At 28.7% G+C, this 19647-nt stretch overlaps 2 protein-coding genes across 2 annotated transcripts; one reads left to right on the top strand and one right to left on the bottom strand.

Moving 5' to 3' along the window:
* Positions 1-10359: 10359 nt before the first annotated feature.
* On the bottom strand, positions 10360-13597 carry LOC114174054 (IQ domain-containing protein IQM3-like). The gene is made up of 9 exons (XM_028058799.2): positions 13311-13597; positions 12991-13099; positions 12816-12881; positions 12595-12683; positions 11928-12015; positions 11673-11819; positions 11490-11582; positions 11301-11402; positions 10360-11032 (listed from the first exon to the last, which is right to left on the bottom strand). The coding sequence occupies exons 1-9, from the start codon at positions 13502-13504 to the stop codon at positions 10580-10582; spliced, it is 1341 nt and encodes a 446-aa protein (XP_027914600.1). The 5' UTR covers positions 13505-13597; the 3' UTR covers positions 10360-10579.
* Positions 13598-18675: 5078 nt separating this feature from the next.
* On the top strand, positions 18676-19647 carry LOC114178262 (large ribosomal subunit protein P2B-like). Its single transcript, XM_028064074.1, has 3 exons — positions 18676-18856; positions 18960-19186; positions 19355-19647. Exons 1-3 carry the CDS (start codon positions 18769-18771, stop codon positions 19379-19381), a joined length of 342 nt encoding a protein of 113 aa, XP_027919875.1. The 5' UTR covers positions 18676-18768; the 3' UTR covers positions 19382-19647.

Raw genomic sequence — 19647 nt, 5'->3', positions numbered from 1 at the left:
TAAGATTTTTTATTAATATATATCCAAGATTCCTTTATAATTGAATTAGTATAAGTTATATTTTCTTCAAATATTTATCAATTTACATTTTTTTTTACCAAAAAAGTTTGGGAAATAGTTAAGCTAAATGAATTAAAGTTTTTCTCAGAATATTTATGGGATCAAAGTTACTGTTAAACACTTTAATGTTAAATAGTAAAGGAATTTTCGAACAACATCAATTTACAATTTTTAATTAATTTAATTAGTTTTATTAAGAAATTAAAACTAGTGTAAAGATCTTATATAATATATTCTTTTATATATTTTGTTCTCAGTGGCTTTAAAATATTTGTTTAGTTACTTTGTCTCTTGTAATATACTATTAAAAAATTTTAATATATTAAATAAAAAATATTATTCTTACTAATTAACTAAAATCAAATTTATCACACACAAGTAATTGAATTAATCATAATGAAATATAATTTATATTTGAATGATATTTTTTTCATCAAAATTACTATATAATTTACTAAATTTTAACGTTAATTGTTTTGTTTAATGAATTATTAAAAACTATACTTTATTTATATATCAATTTTTATATTAAAAAAATTATATAATCATAATATTTTAATAAATAATAATATAAATAAATTATTTATGAATATAAATAAATAAATATTGTGTGTCATACATAATTACGAAATGTATAAAAATAAACATTATCACTTAGTGGAAATATATGCATATTTTTTATGATAATAAAAAATAATAAAATATTAAGATTAAAAAATATATATTATGGTAAAATTAATAAAATAATTATTTTAATTTAAATAAATTTTTATTTTAATAAATAATAATATAAACAAAACTTTTATTTATGAATATAAATAAATACAAAATTGTGTGTCATACATAATTAGGAAATGTGATGTTATATAAATAAACATTATCACTTAGTGAAAATATAAGCTTATGATAATGAAAAATAATAAAATATTAAGATTAGAAACAATATATTCAATTTAAAAAAAAAAAGTTACCTATAATAAAATAGTTATTTTAATTTAAATAATTTTTTATTTAATGAATAAAATTAAAAAAGTACTCATTAAATAAACTTTAAATAAAAATTATCAAAAAATCTCTCTCTCTATATATAAGTATAGATTACAAAATAATTACTAATACATTTATTTTATCTTCATATTGTAAAAAATTATATAAACTTTATAAACTTAATTCTAAAATGTTTAAACAATAAACATTGGGTTTAAACTATAGATATAGAATTTATTTATCATTTGAATATAACTTCTTACTAAGAAGATATTACATGATAGAATAATATATTAAGTTAAAATATTTCATGTTCACAAGACATTCAATTAGATAACAATAAAATATATTAGAAATTATGTTAAATGTTAATTTTGTGTTAAAATTGTATATATTTATCTTTTAACTTTTTTAATTTATTTTATCAAATATAAAAAACACAATTTAATATTTTATTTATATAGTTATTTTTATATTATATTTTAAAATTATATTTAATATCTCAAAATACTTAATATTATTATATTTTAATATTATAATCTATAACAATATATAAAAAATACTCTCTTTTGTGTCTACATCTTGTTATTCCCAGTTTTACTCTTAATATTATTTTAAAAATTAATTATTTTATAAATAGTTTACCTTTAAATGTCATTTTTTTTACAAACTTTTTTTGTTTTAATTTTAAAAACCGATCACATTTTACTTTTCTAATTTTATATTAAACAATTTTAAAAATTAATTATATTTTGTTTATTGATTTTATCTTAAATTTTTATGAAAATTAAGTAATTATATAATTTCAATTCATATGTCACATTAATTAGCATATAAATTAGTATTAACAATTACACAAATTTTATTTATAGTTAATTTTTATTAAAATTATAAATAAATTTTATAAATATGATATTATGATTCAAATGTTTTTGTCTGAAAATATTTAAATAGAAAAAATTATATTTTATATGTTATTTATTGTTGTAATTTAAATATATGAGTATTAAAATAGAGTGAGAAAGAATGTGTATCAGATGACAAATAGAATAGAATAAAGGAGGGGATACATGTTAAAATAACATTATTACACTATTATATTGCGCTTATATGATTTTTTAAATATGAATGATATTATATTAGTATGTGATAATAACGTAATGTTATTAAGTTAATATATAAAATAAATTTATATTTATTAAAAATAAAGTGAAATGAATAGAAAAATTAATTATTAATGAATAAAAAAAATAAACAATTTTATAGAAAATAAGTAAAAATATCCTTTAATTTTCAAAAATTTAATAAATAATTATATTATAAATGGTAGAATTGATTATAAAATATGGAGAAAATCCTTTTTATATATTACTATAGATAATATCACAGATAATCAGAAAATATTGTCACTAAATCTTAACAAAAAAAACTACTAATTACAATATTATTCAATTATATATTTTTATATACTAAATGGATCCTTCATTCATAAAAAAAAAAAATCTATAAAGATTTATAGTAAAAATTGTGTAAACACAGGTAAAATATATTTGTAAATGGTCCATGAAGATATGTTTTCATTGACCAGAATAGAGTATTCAATTTTAAAACCCAATTCAGGTAAAATAAATTATTATATTTTTATAGATTGTCTACTAAATATTTTATTTTAAATTAAATTAAATTTCTCAATTTTAATTAATTCAATTTTAATATATTATTTAAAATAATTATATACAATATGTTTTGTTAAAAATATATATAAATAAATAAAATACGTTATTATCATAAAATTAATTAAAAAATTATTATTTAATTTTATAAAATAAAATTTCATATTAAATTTAATTATATTTTTTTAATTTTAAATTTTTTAAATCTCGTCCCCGTGCATTGCACGGTGTAAATCACACTTTTAAATATTGTTAAAATAATGAAAACATATCCAAATGATTTTTCTTATTTTTGGGGATTAAAGAGTCAAACTTATATTTTATAGCCAATAAAGATTGAAATCACACTATTTGATTATCATAAAAAAATTGCTAAATCTATATTTTCTTTTTTAAATCTTGGTATATCTTTTATATTGTTGAGAATCAAAGTGTGAGCCTAAGTCTCACATTGAGTAAAAATGAACAAGTTGAGCATCATATAAGGAATTAAGGTCTATAAACTCATCGTCTTAAGTAGCTAAATCTTCTTTTGTTGAGGCTAGATGTAATAACTAAACTCTCTTGTATATTTTGATTATACTTATATATAATGTTATATTACTCATTTCCATCGATGTTTACTTTCATGATTATTGTTTATTGTGACTTGATAAATCATAAAATAGTTGAAGTTGTAAGAGGTTGAAAAACCTTATTACCTAGGATAAGATAATCAATAAATCATTTGTATAGACACGGAAAATAACTTATTGATCATCTTTAAATCTTTGACCTTAACGAAAGTTTGTTTGATTTAGTTGACAAGTAATTATAATTCAAAGGGATATAGTTAGGGTTTGCTCTAAAATATTGGAGTATAACTTTTTATGATAAGGATTGATGACAAATGAAGAAAAGGAAAACTCTTTATTTTTTTAACTTAATGAAACAATAGAGTGTGGTAGTGAAGTTTAATCCCAAGAATATCCATATCATCTATTTCTTCTCATTGTAGCATTTAGTTTTAACTTCTCTAAGATTATTATTTTTTATTTGATCCCACTTCATGATTTATTGTGTAATTTATGCTTAGTGATATAAAGTTAGTGTGGTTCTTAGTATTACACCTAGTCCACTTGCATAAAGTCAACAATATGCTATTGAAATAAATAAAAAATATTTAAAGAGTTTCTCGTTAGTTAGCAATGGAATATAAGGATATCTTTTAAAATAAAACTTAATTATTAAAGATTCAAAAGGGAAAAATATTTTAAAGTTCAAATGAAAGGCAAAAGCTTTGCCTAGGACTTCACATACCAAGAACACACCAGTGCAGTAAGAGCTTTCTGCCCCGGTTATTTTCCACATTTTGCCTCGGTCTGGAATCGAGGTATATTGGGGCGAGGCCTAAAGGTACACCTTTTGGCCTCGGTTATCACCCGAAGCCATAGACCCAGTTTTATGCCTCGGTTGTTTTAAAACCGGTGCCATATACACAGCTTTCTGCCTCGGGTCAGTTAGGACCGAGGCCATAGGTGATAAATATTTTTTTTTTTAATTCAAATTTTCGCAGGCCACCAATTTTCACCACAACTTGATATGCATACTCCCCCTCTCCGACAACATCCCGTAAAACGCCACCTGCGCGCCCTGTCTCATTGCCGTTGGCGCGTGCAGGCACTGCTCCGCAAGCAAAACCACCTCCGCGTACCTCGCTGCAAGCCCCGCTCCGCCCACCGTCGACGACGGCGCAAGCCTCAAAACCCTATTGGTAACTCCGTTAAAGGAACCCATGATAATATTAATTAAAACCCAAACAACATTCAAGCAATGGGTCCAAGAATGGATAAAACAGAGAGAGGAGAAACGGGGTTGAACCTCGAAGGCACCAGCGGCCAATGGCTGTTTAGGGCTCAGGTGCAGTCAACCCTCTTTGGTACGCCGTGAACGAGAGAAAGGATGCGAAACGTGCAGAGACTCTTGTCTTTGAGCTTGGTGCAGAGAGAGTTTGGCGGCGCAAAATTGCACAGCGGTCACAGTGGCGCACGATAATGGTGAACGACTAGAGTCGGTGCTATCGTCGTCGTTGCAGGTTTCGTCGGAAGCTCGCCACGGGATGCGGACGGTGAAGGAGGAAGAAAGGGAAAGTGAAGGAAGGGCTTCGCGGAGAGAGAGAAAGAGAGAGAGAGAGAGAGAGAGAGTGGAATTGCAGAGGCGCGCGGGGAGGAAGAAGGGTTCGCGAATTTTGAACTCTAAATAAACCCTATGGCTTCGGTTGTTAGAGGAACTAAAGCCATTGACCCCCTTTTGGCACCGGGTCTCCTTGGACCGAGGTCTATACCCCTGACTTCCAGCCACTTTTTGGCTTCGGGCCTACTGGACCGAGGCCTATACCCCTCTTTGGCACCAGTTTTGGGCGAACCGGGACCTATACCGCTCTTTGGCTTCGGGTATTTGGAGAACCGAGGCCTAAAACTTGACTCTAATTGCAAAAATGTCACCGCGCCATTATATGCTTCAGTTTCTGGCCAACTGAGACATATAAGGCGAGGTAAAATAGAAATTCTGCACTAGTGACATGTTGCAATACACAAAGAGGTTAACAATATAATGCTTTAGCACGAGAGATTAGGCCATTTTAATTGTCATGATCTAATGTTTATAAATGATAACATTATTGTAAATAGGGATGGCAACGGGGCGGGGTGGGTACGGGTATCATGATCCCATCCCCATCTCCATAATAAAAATTCATCCCCATCCCCATCCCCAAACCCAACGGGTATACAACTTTTGACCCATCCCCATCCCCACCGGGTAACGGGTATTTTCTTATACCCATACCCATACCCATTTTTTTATTGTTCCATATATCAATTAAATATTTTTTATAAAAAAAATTTAAAAATCACACCAACGGAATCATGATACTATCAAAATATTCAATATTAAAATAACATACTCTTTTTGATTTTCATGATGCCAAATATTAAGAAAAATATTATAATAGTATAAATCTCAAATTAAAGTATCAAATAACAACTAAATAAAATTCAAATAATTATATAAAAGCTAAAAAATTACACATTACTAAAATTTTATAATAACCAAAATATTTATTAATTTTACAAATGATCAGTGGTTTCATTTGCATTCGATCCACCTACATATAGAAAAAAAATGAAAAATTAGATATGATATAATAATTGAAATTGAACATTTTAATTACTAGAATATAATGTACCTTCTTCATCAGATTCATTTTTACTCATGAGAACATCTTTTCCTTTTAATTTTTTAACGCCTACAAACACCAAATGTAGAATATTAGATGAGAATTCACAAAAAATACTAACAAAAAATATTAATAAATTTGAGTAACTTACCTAGATGGTTTGAGTTCCATATCCAACTTCTTGTACACATCAAAGCCTCTATAGTAAATAATTAAACATTATCATGAAACAAAAAATAAATAATAAATAAAATTATCATAAAGGAGTAAAGATAATTAAATGTGTGACCCAAATTTGAGAATATCCATTTGAACATAACATAACGGAAAAAAAATGTATAATTAAGATTATGATAAAAGGAAAAGTACCTTGAAGATCTGCTTAAACTTTAAAGAACAAGCCAAACAATTAAAAGAGAGTAAAAAAGTGTATAACCAAAGTAACAAAAAGAAGAGCTACAAAATAAGAGTCAAACATTTTCATGAAAATAAATAAATAAATAAAGATAATCAAATGTGTAACCTAAAAATTATTTCATAGAATGAAATTGAGGAACACCTATTTGAACATAACCATGTACAGAGAGTAAAAATTATGTAATAAGAAGAAGAAAAATTACCTTCAAAATTAAATCTTGAAAAACAAACCAGACAATTGAGAGAGTAAACAAAGTGTATAACAAAAAACAAAGAGAATGAGAAATATGTTATATATATATATATATATATATATATATATATATATTATATTATATTATATTATAATTATATTACTATGTATATATATATTATATGTGTGGATATCTTATGTTTATATATATATATATATATATATATATATATATATAATTATTTATATATATTATATTATTATTACTATGTATATATATTATATGTGTGGATATCTTATGTTTATATATATATATATATATATATATATATATATATTTATAGATATATATTTATTTTAAGTATATATTATATTATATTATATAATAATATAAATATAATAATATATATTATATTATTATGTATATATATTATATGTATATGCGTAGATATTTTATGTTTTTATATATATATATATATATATATATATATATATATATATATATTTCTTTTAAATTTTTATAAATTTGTCATGTTATAAATTTGTTTATAAAAGATCTCACTAGTTAAATGATTAATTTGTTTTATACGTATATATTATATATATTATATTATATTATTATGTATATATATTATATGTATATTATATTATATTATATTATATTATATTACATTATATTATATGTATATGTGTAAAAATATATATATATATATATATATATATATATAAAAGTATATTTTATTTATATGTATATATATTATATTATATTATATTATATTATATTATATTATATTATATTTTATGTGTAAATATATTATTTATTTATATATATTTTTTAGATTATTTAATAAATTATAAATAGTTTAGTAATTTAAGCGGGGACGGGTATTTGGGCGGGTATATATATATATATATCCCCATCCCCATCCCCATCCCCAGTTGAAAATTTCGGGTATTACCCATACCCATACCCATACCCAGTCAAAGCGGGGATTCCCCGTCAAAACGGGGACGGGTTCGGGTGATACCCACGGGCACGGATTTATTTGCCATCTCTAATTGTAAACAAGATTTATATTTTCCTCAAATAAGATTTAAAGAGTTACACAGGTTCTGCAATTAATACATATTGAAGTTAGAAGATCCACATATACACTATATTTGAATGATGGTAAGTATTATATTATATTCCTTAATACTAACATAATTTTTATTTATTTATTTTATGAAATTTAAATTTGTAGTGACCGACACTTCTTGGATTTTCAAAGTTTTGATGGAAAATAAAAGCAAGTGAAAGTTGAAAGTGACTCAATTTGGCATTGAATTCAATTGTGAAAAAATGTAATAAATTTTGTGAAGATTTCTATTTAACACCAATTAATAGCACTATGCACCTCTTAGCACGAAGAATAATCATGGAAGTGGCTAAGTTAGATATCATAAGGTTGTTGTTGGCTCTTGTTGTATAAAATGAGTGATTCATGCTCTTGAATGTATATTTAAAAATCTTGATTGAACAACTAGAAGGTTTTTTCCATGGGAGGACAATAAGAGAAGGTGTATAAATATGTAAAACTGTAATTTTTTCTCCTATTGTATTAAAAATGAAATAAATTAATATAATTAGATTTGACCTCTGTACAAATCAAAAACACATTTTCCCTATTAAGTCTAAACATTTTGGATCATAAAAAGTATGTTACATTAATTAAGCATTTCCTGACGAAGTGATCATGATAACCAGTACTTTGATGATTCTCTCTCACTTTTCCCATCATTGATCTTCAAACCTTCATTGACTTTTGTCTTCTAACAAAATCCATTTACAGATCATCTACTTATTGTTTGTGCTGATGACGCAAAAGTGGTCACAAGAAACATGTTGTCTCTTGGACATTATTGATACTGCACGGATTCCAAGTCACTAAATAATATAATAATATCTCTGCATTTCTTTCGTGTTCTACTTTTAAGTTTTCTTTATTTCCTCCTCTCTTTATGGTTATGTCGTTTTGTAGAGTTATCATTATTGCATCTGCATCCTTTCTAGCCATTTGTTCTATTCTGAATTCTTTTTTAAAGTGACCGTGCAGTGCAGCTCGAGAAGTCTAGGTCAACAAAAACGTAAAATGATATGAAATGAAGTAATTTGTTTTTAGTTAAATATGTTTTTATGTTTTAGATTTTGATGAAAAATTAAAATTTATATACTTTTATCTTTAAATTAAAAAAATAATGAATATAATTATTTAAATCTAAATATATTAAAAACATTTAACATATCAAATACATTTTTTAACAAAATGAAATTGTGTCAAATTATATAAATAATTTAATTGTTAACATGAAATATACGTTTAACACGTAAAAAAATAGTTAATATACTAAGATTAAAATGATTATATTTATTTATTTTTTAAGTTTAAAAATTAAAATATATTAAAATTTTGAATAATATTTTAATTTTATATTAAAATTTAGAGATTAAAAATATATTTAATATTTTAATAGATAAGGATAAAATGTATATATTACGGAAATGTAGTTGTCAAGTTTTTTCTTACTCATTGCTGATAATTTATACATAATATTCAGAGTATATTCTTCATTAAGTATATAATGTTAATATTGTGGAATTTAATTTATTCAATAGTTTAATACTGTGATATGTGATTCTCTATTTTGTTATGTAAGTAATCCTATGTAAAACTTGATATGCATACAAAAGTAAAATACTCAAGTCCTGTTCTTTTGAGGAGATATACTATTCAAGAGAATTTAAGAGGAAGGCATGGAGGGTGATCACCTTGCTCTTTTTGAGATAATGCAAGGGAATAACAGAGATGGAATAGAGGGATGGCTAAAAGATTCCATCCCTCTACTTTTGGAGAGATTAGAAAGTGATGGATACAAAATTACCATTTTATCTTCATCAATTTTTTTACACGTGTTTAAATTAATTTTACAATTTCTTTTAATCGTGTTTAATATATCAAAATCTATTTATATGTTTAATTTTGTAATTTGTCTATAAATTTATCTTTTAATCTTAAATTATTTTGTTAATAATTTTTTCAATAAAATTTTGTTTTCAATTATTTGTTAATCATTTAATGAAATAGTAAAAAAATGATTTTTATTTATTCTAGTCTTTCAATTTTGATATGTTTTTTTCTACGCGCCATGTGAAAATATTATTTATTTTAATCATTAGGGATATTTTGGTAATCTCATTTTTTTATCTATTAAATATTTTTTTAATATGTCATATTACTCAATTCAATCACAAATTTTCACGAATTTCACTTTCTAATCTATTCTAAAATCCCTTAAAAAGAACAACATCAACTTCATCCTCTAATCCTTTCCATCTCTTCCTCTTCCTTTCCTTCTGATCCTTCATCTCAAAAGAACAGAGTCTCATAGTCTAATGGTGAATGTAGTTATACATATTATTGAATCACATTAAATTTTTGTGTCGTTTATTTTTTATTTTTATTTTTTTGTCTTTATTGTCATGTTATTAACAAGATACACGAGGATGAAGCCACCAACCATGGACAATGGCCTCTAATTAGAACACGTTTAGTTTAAGAGTTCAATCAATACTCGTATAACATTCTTTTTTTATGGAACCATACCTCATCCAAAAGTTTTAAAAAGTTACTTTTGACAAGCTTTCATCTGATTAGTCTAATGTTATAAACTTGTTTTGTTAATCCAAACCAGGTCATCCAGCATAAAAGCTTCCATAAATGGTAGTCATATCAAACATCTTCAGGTTTAGTGGGAAAAAGAAAAGCATGAGGTGAGAGATCATAACAACGATTGGACCTTATTATTAAGATAAGATCACGCTCAAGTCCTTGAGAAAGTTTGCATAACGTGAAGAACGGTATTTTCGTTCTTAAATAACGAAAGCACCTTTAGCCTTCACTTTAAAACCTAAAGCAACATGGACCTTCACTTTAAAGATCCTGACCTTACATTATACAGACACAAGTCCCATCAATGTTACAGCAAGAGCTACTAGGAGGTTGAAGACAAATCAAGCCCACCCAATTGCCTGTATGAAGGAGTAGGGGGAAGTTTTGGAGAAAGGTGAAGCATTTCCAAGGCCTGTGTTCTAAGTTCTGTAGGGTAGTCAGCAATACACCCAATTCTAGGTCCAGCTCCTGTTGACCACTTAAGAGAAAGTCTGTGTCCTAATTGGTAGGACTTCGAACCCTTCTTCGAATTGATTCTTTGCAATATTGCAGTCTTGGGCACCACAGTTTTCGGACTCTGAAGACCACCCGATAAAGTCCTTGCATAAGTAACAGTTTCAGATTGAGGATTTCCCTTAACTAAAGATGGAGCATTGGTGGCTCCCTCAGAGATTTCAGCCAGATGCAGTTTTCCAATGCTTTCTACTGTTTCTGCTCCTTCACTAATGTTATTGTTGTCCTCGTATATATCAGAATCTTCATTTGGCTTTCGCAACTGAAAACATGAATCATAATTAAGTGATCGCACCTAGTTTTCACTTTAGTTATTACATGTTTAGGCCTTGTTTACACATGACCATAAACACTATCTACTATATAACAAAAAAATTATGATATAACCCAAATCAGAAACAAAATATGATCAAGTTAAATAACCATCTTTTGGCTTGAAGATTTTCTGCTACAAACAACATTTAGACAAAATCTGTAACTATAGTGTACTACAGTTTTTAGTCTAACTTAAAATATCCTGATGCAGATACCTCAACTTGCTCAAGCTTGACGCCATTTTCCTTTAGATATGATAAGAAACCGTCTAGAGTGTCATCTGTTGGTCGGTAGTGTCCACTATAAGCAGAGATGGACTGAAAAGTCAAAGTCAAAAAATTTAGCAGGCAAATATCAGAAGCTATCACAATAATTGAATCATACAACCTACGAATCTGATTCACCTTAAGAATTCCATGCTCGGCCTCAAGCCTTCCAGCAGCTAACGTGGCTCCTCCAGCCAAAAAACTAGAATGGTGAAATAGTCCCTTCTTTTTCTATAAGGTTAATGCAATGTATTAGTGGCACAGTCAAGGACATGGAAGGTTGTACTTGAAGAAAATATGCAACTGAACTTGAACTGTTACCTTGCCTGCATAAAGTTTCTTAGAGGTACTCATTACAAATATCCACTTTGCATCATCACAGTTTTCATTTGTATGGAGTGCGTCTCCATAGTGCTTGTTGATAATTTTACCCTCACGCACAATGTATTCATACTGTTCTCTCTCTTGCTAAATTTGGAAAATGAGAACGAGAGACAAATGAATATAAAATTAGAGGAACGTGTGAAAAAGCAAGAATGCCAACCACACGCATCCAAAGCAAGAATAAGCACATACAGGTCCCAGATATTTAATGCAGTCTTTTTGAAGCTTTGATCGGGAGCATTGTTCAAGATCAAGATTCTTCCCGTTTCCCAAATCCAACCTGCAGGAGAAGAAATAAATATTTAAGTGACTCAAACCAAGCAATGTCCTCTGGTTTCTCCCCTTTTTCATATTGCTCTGTATCTTAACGCCACTATGATAAAGCCGTGTGTTAAGATAAGGGACAAGGAACAAAACTACAAAGCCTTATTCTAACCATAAATTAGATATAAAATGTATTGCAATTTCCAATTCCACAATACTAGTAATTTGCAAATGAAGCACTGTCTTATTTGAATATAAAAGCATAATTAATCAGTGATAGTACGGAGAAACTTGAGGGGGCTGTCTGATCACAAGAAGATTCCCATGTTCCCACAATGGAAACACCAAAATAACAACATACTTATGAGTTACATATGATGTTGTTTGTCGGAATAAAGCTTGTAACTACCAAGATATCGGCTAAAGGATTCAACTTTTTACTGAAACGGGCACATGCAGGTGAAAATATTTGTGCACATAAAACACACGGTCAATAAAAAATTGTGCTTACACAATTTTCACCTATCCCAGGTTAATTTTAACCAGAGGTAAATAAGAATAGCAACCTTTCTTTCACTCAAGCAAAACATCTTACCAATAAAAAAATGGTTGACCAGCGTCAGATTTACACCATTCTTTATGGTAGTATTGCAAGTTGTGCCCATAGCGATGTCGTGGATCAATCTACTTACACAATCAAAATTCAAATACATAACTATGATTCTTCAAGCACAGAAAAACATCAACAATATTTCAACAGAGAAAAAAAAAAAAACTCATTGGTCAAGAAATATATAGTAACAAGAATACACTCACAGCTTCGATCCAATGTTGAAAAGCCAACTTTTGTGCTTTGGAGTCCCTGGACAAACCTTTACCCACCTGCGCAAATAATTGAAGCCTATACACTATTAATTGGACTCTAGCTACTGTGTACCAGAATCATTAATAACATAGAGAAAACGGTGTTAAGACAGAAGCAATGAGATACCTTGCCAGCGTTCAACTTAACTCGGCTCCAGCGCGACGCAGCAGTTTCAGGCAAATTAAAGAAGGAAATGGTGCTGTGGTTCAACCTAACATATTCTATGGCTTGCCACCTTCAAAAATTATACACATAAATTATAAGTTAATCTCGGACCCTCATCACATATGATATTCATCCATTATGTGACACCTAATCAAATTTTGTTGTCATATATGTTAGGATGTTTTTTACGGTTGGAAAATTCAATATGAACAAGACATGAGCAAGATAATAATATTTTGTGGTAGAAGTATATAAATTAGAGTGCGTGCATGGATTCAGACCATAGCTCTTCCGCAACAACGGCCGAGTCGGCCAACCTGCGGCGGGTACGGTAACTCCGGTAGACCTTTTGCAGCTTGAGTGCGGCAGTGGCATGTCGGAGAGATGAGTGGTTTGGAGGGAAGTAGGTGTCGGTGGATTGGGAGAGAAGGTGGAATTGAAAAGTGGGGGAGAGAGAGTGAGTTTGAATCTCCATGGGATGGGAAGGAAGAAGCAACTGAAACAAGTGTTTGTGAGAGTGTTTTAAGGAGAGTAACTGTGTCAATGATTGTAGGGGTGACCACTCACTTCTCACTGCTTACTAGACATGGTCTTGCCTACGCTTTCAATCAAAGCTGGACAAGGGACACTTCATTTGATGGCCATTCAAAATCAAACACCACAATTATGATATGGGTTTTATTTTTCTTAAATAAATATAGGTGGTGTTAAGAAATTTATTTGTTAAAAAATATAAAATATTTGATTGTTGCATAATATGATGGAATTCTAGATTATGATTAAGCTTTGATATCTCTTCAATTTTTTCCTTTAAAAAGAATCCATAAAATCTATAATTTGGAAGACTTATTTGGAATGACTTGCTTCGAACTAGAAATGAACATACTCATCTTGACCTAATTTGGAATGATTTTTTTCTACCTAAGTTTGGGACAACTCGTCTCGAATTGAGTCTAAATTGACTCCACTCGATATGGACTCGGATAGATCGACGTAACATGAGCATGATCGATTGAGTTCAACCTTTGACTTAGGTTAACTAGGATTAATATGAGTTCATGCCAACTTGGCTCAATCTAGGCCTGAGCCTACTAATGTCGAACTCATCTCGACAAACTTGTCTTAATTTTGATTTAGCCAACTCACATCGACCTTAGTTTGATTGACTCACCTCAACCTCTCGATCTAGGCCAACTCACCTCAACATCGGTCTGGATCGATTCAACTAGACGTTGGTATGGGCCCACCCGGCTAGTTTTAGGTTCATCTTGACTCACTTATACTGACATGGTTTGGATTAACTTGACTTAACCTGACCCGACTTAGTTTGACCTTTGAGAAGAGCCAACTCAATTCAATCTTTAACCTGGACTATAACTCGGCTAACTCAATATTTAAATTGGTTTCTAAATTTAAATTAGAGACCTTAAACACTAATTATTTGGTAACTATGATCTTGATAGCTAATATTAGATATAAATGAAAACTTTAATTCACAAACCAATTATAATTTTTTTAGTTTATAAATTGATATATAAATTGATAACTATAATGACTAATATCTTTTTTCTCTTAAAATTAATTATTATTTAATGATTTTTTATAATGAAATTTAACATCACAAATTCAAATTTTAAGACATGCTAGTTAAATCGGTTGAATTTTATGATCTTTACATACGGAATTTTTCACAAGATTAAAAGGAACAATATATATATATATATATATATATATATATATATATATATATATATATATATATACTTTTTCTTATCATATAAATCAAAATAAAATTAACATTTATAAATATATTTTAAATACATATTCAGTGTCTTTTAATTTAGGTACATTCACTAAAATTAATAAAAATAACACATCATCATCGTCAATAACATGTTTTATATAACAAAAAATAGTTCAAAAAGTAATAAAGAAAAAAACAAGTACACATTAAGTTTATATTTATTTGTATGAAGAAAAAACACAATGTGAGAACCTAATAAATATATAAGTGATTATTTTCAAATTTTATTAAAAAGTTAAAATTTATAAAAGTTTTGTCCATACTTTTCTTCATGCATTCCTTTTCTCCTCTTCTCTTGTCTATTCCTCATAAAATATAACTCTTACTCATCTTTTGAAGATTGAAGTAGTGGAAACAAGATTTTTGCAACAAATTGTACAACATACTCTTAGCAATCTATACATATAGGTAAATGCAATTTTTTCTGTTAGGAGTCAATTCTGATTTTCAATGAAATTGCAATCTAATTCTTAGTAGGATTTTGTTGTATGTAGGATAAGCTTAAGTAGTGTGGGATGTCCAAAGAAAACATGGGTAGACTCCTCCTTTAAGGTCAGGAGAATTAATCATTTAGAATTAATTTTCTCTTCAAATGTTGGGTATCTATTTGGAAACTAAATTTGAGATTTATGTGTTTTGAAGTGTGTTTTAATGTGAGTATGAAAGGATTGGTCAATGTGATAGAAAATATGTGAATGTTATATGTGAATTTATGATATCTTTTTAGTGAAAATAAGTTATTATGTATAATTGAGAAAGAGTTTGTGATGATGAGAAAGAATGTATATGGTTCAAATATTGGTTGTGCAGTTTCTAATGCTTGAAGTATATTTTGGGAAAATTTATATTAAACAGTAGTATTTCATAGGTTTCATAGGAGTGAGTTGTGTGGATGTAATGTACATACATATATTTGAGTGAATATGATATCTTGTAACAACAAGTGATAGTGTTATGATCTCGAATTGTTTTAAAATTGGTTTACTGGATACCATTGGGCACCATGCCCGTTGGGCACTGTTGAATAAATTTTGGGAAGAATAGTCTTTGTCTTACTTTCACTAGGTGACATCTTTTAGTCTAAACTTTTATTAAAAGATTAAAAGTTAGATTTTTGCTTGAAGTAATGATTTGTTCTTGAGTCCAATAGTTATTTTCATGGGAAAATACAACAAGTTGTTTAAGATATTAAATTCTATTATAAGAGGATTCCGAGAATGAAACTATCTGACTCAACTAGTATCTTATTCACACAGAGTATGATATCTAGATGGTGTGAGTGAGAGATAGTGAGGTTAACCTCTCATAACTTAGTGAGGGACATTGGTTCTAGTGTTGGAACATCATTAAATTTGAGAACAAACGTGACAGGTGCAAAGTTTCACGAGTCAATTCATTACACTAGTTTTCCAGAAACCTATATCGGTTATTATATACGTTATTATGTACGTATAAATATACATATTTTTTTTGTTAAAGATGGTGGGAAAATTGTGAATGAAAATGAAGGTGTATTTTTTTGTTTTGCATTATTACATGTTGGACATTTAATCCTTCTTGACTAGATTGTTAAATAATATTTAATATATATTGTTAAATATGTAAGTTATAAATAATATTTATTTTGGTTGTAGGGTGTCATGAGTACGAGGAAAAGCTCCTCCATTGAAGGCTTTTCTTCCTCAAGTTATATGAGTGGTTCATGCACCTTCATCACTTGAGTCAATATGTATCTCTTTCGACCTTGATTCTTGTTAGACATCCTTTGAAGATGGTGATGAATGACAAAGGTCAAGAAGAATAGAAGGGTTGGGAGGATACAAATAAGTCTCCCTACAATTCCCTAATGAGATATTGATTCTTGTTAGACCTCATTTTGAAGATGGTGATGAATGATGAGGGCTCAAGAAGAATAAAAGGATTAGAAAGGGTATAAATAGGACTCCTTGTGATTCTCTAATGAGGAGGATGACCTTTCTCATTGGTTGTTCTTAAAGGTATTTTTGGATCAAAATTATTTTTCAAAACAGTAAATTAAAAAACAAAATTACACTCTAAATTGAATGTCCTGAAAGGTATTTTTGGTTTTGGAAATACTTTCAGGAACATACAGTTAAAAGAACACATTATGAATTGAGTGTTCCAAGAAATATTTTTTGAATATGAAAATACGTTCCAGAACGCTAAATCTGAAACATTTTTTTCAGATTAGAAAACCACTACTGCAGCAAAGGAGGTGCAGAGTCACGTAGGAGGTGAAGGTGCACAAACCACTAATGCAGGAAGACACAAGAGATGGAGGTGCAGGAAGACGTAGGGAACAACGAGGATGACGAAAATGTAGGAATTTACTTATGGGAAGAGAGGTGCAACGAATTCGAAGAGAGGATTGGAGTTGGAGGAACACACAAACGAGAGGGAGAGATGCAGCGCAAGGGAAAATGAAAGGAGAGATGTCTAGGGTTTTGACTTTCCCTCAGGGGTGCAGTTGGTTATTGTTTAATGGGTGCAGGAAACAAATGGGAGTGCAGGAAGAAATGCCCCATTATTGAATTGGACCAAAATTAATATGGGCATTCGTCGGGTCTTTCTTCCTACACCTCCAAGTATTTCTTCTGCACTTCCAAATTTTTTTAAATACCTAAAATACCCTTTGACTATTTAAAAAAACTCACGCACATCACACCCCCAACAATATTTTCGGAAGTCGACTTCCGGAAGTCAAAATATATGACTTCCAGAAGTCAAAATATATCACCGGAAGTCAATTTCCAGAAATCAAAATACATCACCGGAAGTCGACTTCTGAAAGTCAAAATATATCACCGGAAATTGACTTCCGAAAATCAAAAAACATTACCGGAAGTCGTAGGTAAAAAAATTAAGTGATTTTAAATATTTTTAAATCTTTTTAAAATTTATATTTTCTAACTTATTTTATTTTATTTTTCAAAACATATAAATTTAAAAGAAAAATTACTTTAAAAAAAAATAAGTAAAAAAACCTAAATAAATAATTGAAAAATAAAAATAAAAAATAATTTAAATTAAAATAATAAAACTTTAAATTAAAAAAAATGAAAAAAAATATATATTTATATGAACCCGAAGTATATATATATATATATATATATATATATATATATATATATATATATATATATATATATATATATATATATATATATATATATATATATTAAATATTAAATAAAATTAAAATGAAGGAGAATAAAATTTTATTTTTTTGTTTTTTTATTTAAAGTTTAATACTGTCTTACTTTTACTTATTTTTATATTTATATTTGTTTTTTAGTATACTAAATAAAAATAAAATTATATATATAGATATTAATATTTTTTTAAAATATTAAAACATAAAAAAAATAATAATAAACTAAAGTTAAAATATATAAATTTTAAAAAGAATTAAAAATATTCAAAATAAATTTTGTTTTTTGGCTTACGGAAGTCAACTTTCGGAGAATGTTTTTTGACTTTCGGAAGTCAACTTCTGGGAATATTTTTTTTACTTTCGGAAGTCGATTTCTGAAAATATTTTTTGATTTCCGGAAGTCGATTTTCGATGATTCATTTTGATTTCCGAAAATTGACTTCTGGTGATATATTTTAATTTTTGGAAGTCGACATAATTTTGCGGGTGTGGTGTCTGTGAGTTTTCTTAGATGGTTAAAGAGTTTTTTTGAGAATTTAAAGAAAATTTGGAGGTGTAGAAGAAATTTTGGAGGTGCAGAAAGAAAGGGACGCGTTCGTTTAGGGGTAAAGGCCCATAATAACGTTTGTTGGGTCTATTCCAATACTAGTCCATCATTCGCGAACCCTAAACCCTATTTATGTAATTACGTAATACGTAACCTTTTATCTTCACTCTAAATCGCGCATTCTGTTTCTCCGTACTCGCATTCCGGCGCAAAATGAAGGTCATCGCCGCCTATTTGCTTGCCGTCTTGGGAGGCAATGCTGCTCCTTCCGCCGATGACTTGAGGGTCATCCTTGGATCTGGTACATATTTTTTTCCTTCTCGTTATTTTCTTCACATTTATTTTAAGTGATATATTTTACAATTTCATTCGATTTGATTTTGCTTTGAATTGTCGATGTTCAGTTGGAGCAGACGCGAATGACGACAATATCAGTAACTTCTTGTCCGAAGTCAAGGGCAAAGACATCGCCGAACTTATCGCCGCCGGTAGGGAAAAGTTGGCCTCAGTGCCTTCTGGCGGTGGCGCTGCCGTTGCCGTGACCGCCGCTCCCGGAGGTGGCGCTTCAGCTCCGGCAGCAGCGGAATCGAAGAAGGAGGAAAAGGTGGAAGAGAAGGAGGAATCAGATGACGTAAGATTTTCTTTCTTGTGCTTTTTCTAACCTATCGTATGAGTTGTATTTTTCTAGTTTTAAATTAAGGACAAATATTCCGATACCGATTTCGTTAGTTTTCAATTAAATTGTTAGTTTGAGAGGTATCTGATTTGTTTTTTGTTGTTGGTTTATTTTGCGATGCAGGATATGGGCTTCAGTCTCTTTGATTAATTGGTAGGTTTCTCAACCAGTGTTCGGATCATATTATCGACTTAGAGTTGCTTAGCTTTGTTCTTTTTTTGTTGAAGTAGCGTTCAAGTCAATGAATTGTGTTGCTGAATTATTTGAGTTATATATTGATGATGTTGAATTTTCATCCATGAATTACTTTATATATTTTATCCTTTATCCACTTTCTGTTGTTAGAATTCAGTATGTATGTAGGTACTACAATTAAAGATCATATTATTAAAAATTGTGATCAAGATTTTGAAGTA

Source organism: Vigna unguiculata, chromosome 1, assembly GCF_037176805.1.
Source record: "Vigna unguiculata cultivar grain cowpea cultivar isolate G323 ecotype 2 chromosome 1, ASM3717680v1, whole genome shotgun sequence".
Classification (NCBI taxonomy): Eukaryota; Viridiplantae; Streptophyta; class Magnoliopsida; order Fabales; family Fabaceae; genus Vigna; species Vigna unguiculata.
Note: the sequence above shows the minus strand (reverse complement) of the source record. Positions and strands in the feature narration are given on the sequence as shown.

Coding starts and splice junctions, on each gene's coding strand:
- LOC114174054 (XM_028058799.2), bottom strand. CDS start 13,504: ATGGAGATTCAAACTCACTCTCTCTCCCCCACTTTTCAATTCCACCTT. Junction 12,684..12,815: donor TTCAACATTGGATCGAAGCT/GTGAGTGTATTC, acceptor TTGTGTAAGTAG/ATTGATCCACGACATCGCTA. Junction 11,403..11,489: donor CCGAGCATGGAATTCTTAAG/GTGAATCAGATT, acceptor TTGACTTTTCAG/TCCATCTCTGCTTATAGTGG.
- LOC114178262 (XM_028064074.1), top strand. CDS start 18,769: ATGAAGGTCATCGCCGCCTATTTGCTTGCCGTCTTGGGAGGCAATGCT. Junction 18,857..18,959: donor GAGGGTCATCCTTGGATCTG/GTACATATTTTT, acceptor GTCGATGTTCAG/TTGGAGCAGACGCGAATGAC. Junction 19,187..19,354: donor AGAAGGAGGAATCAGATGAC/GTAAGATTTTCT, acceptor TTTGCGATGCAG/GATATGGGCTTCAGTCTCTT.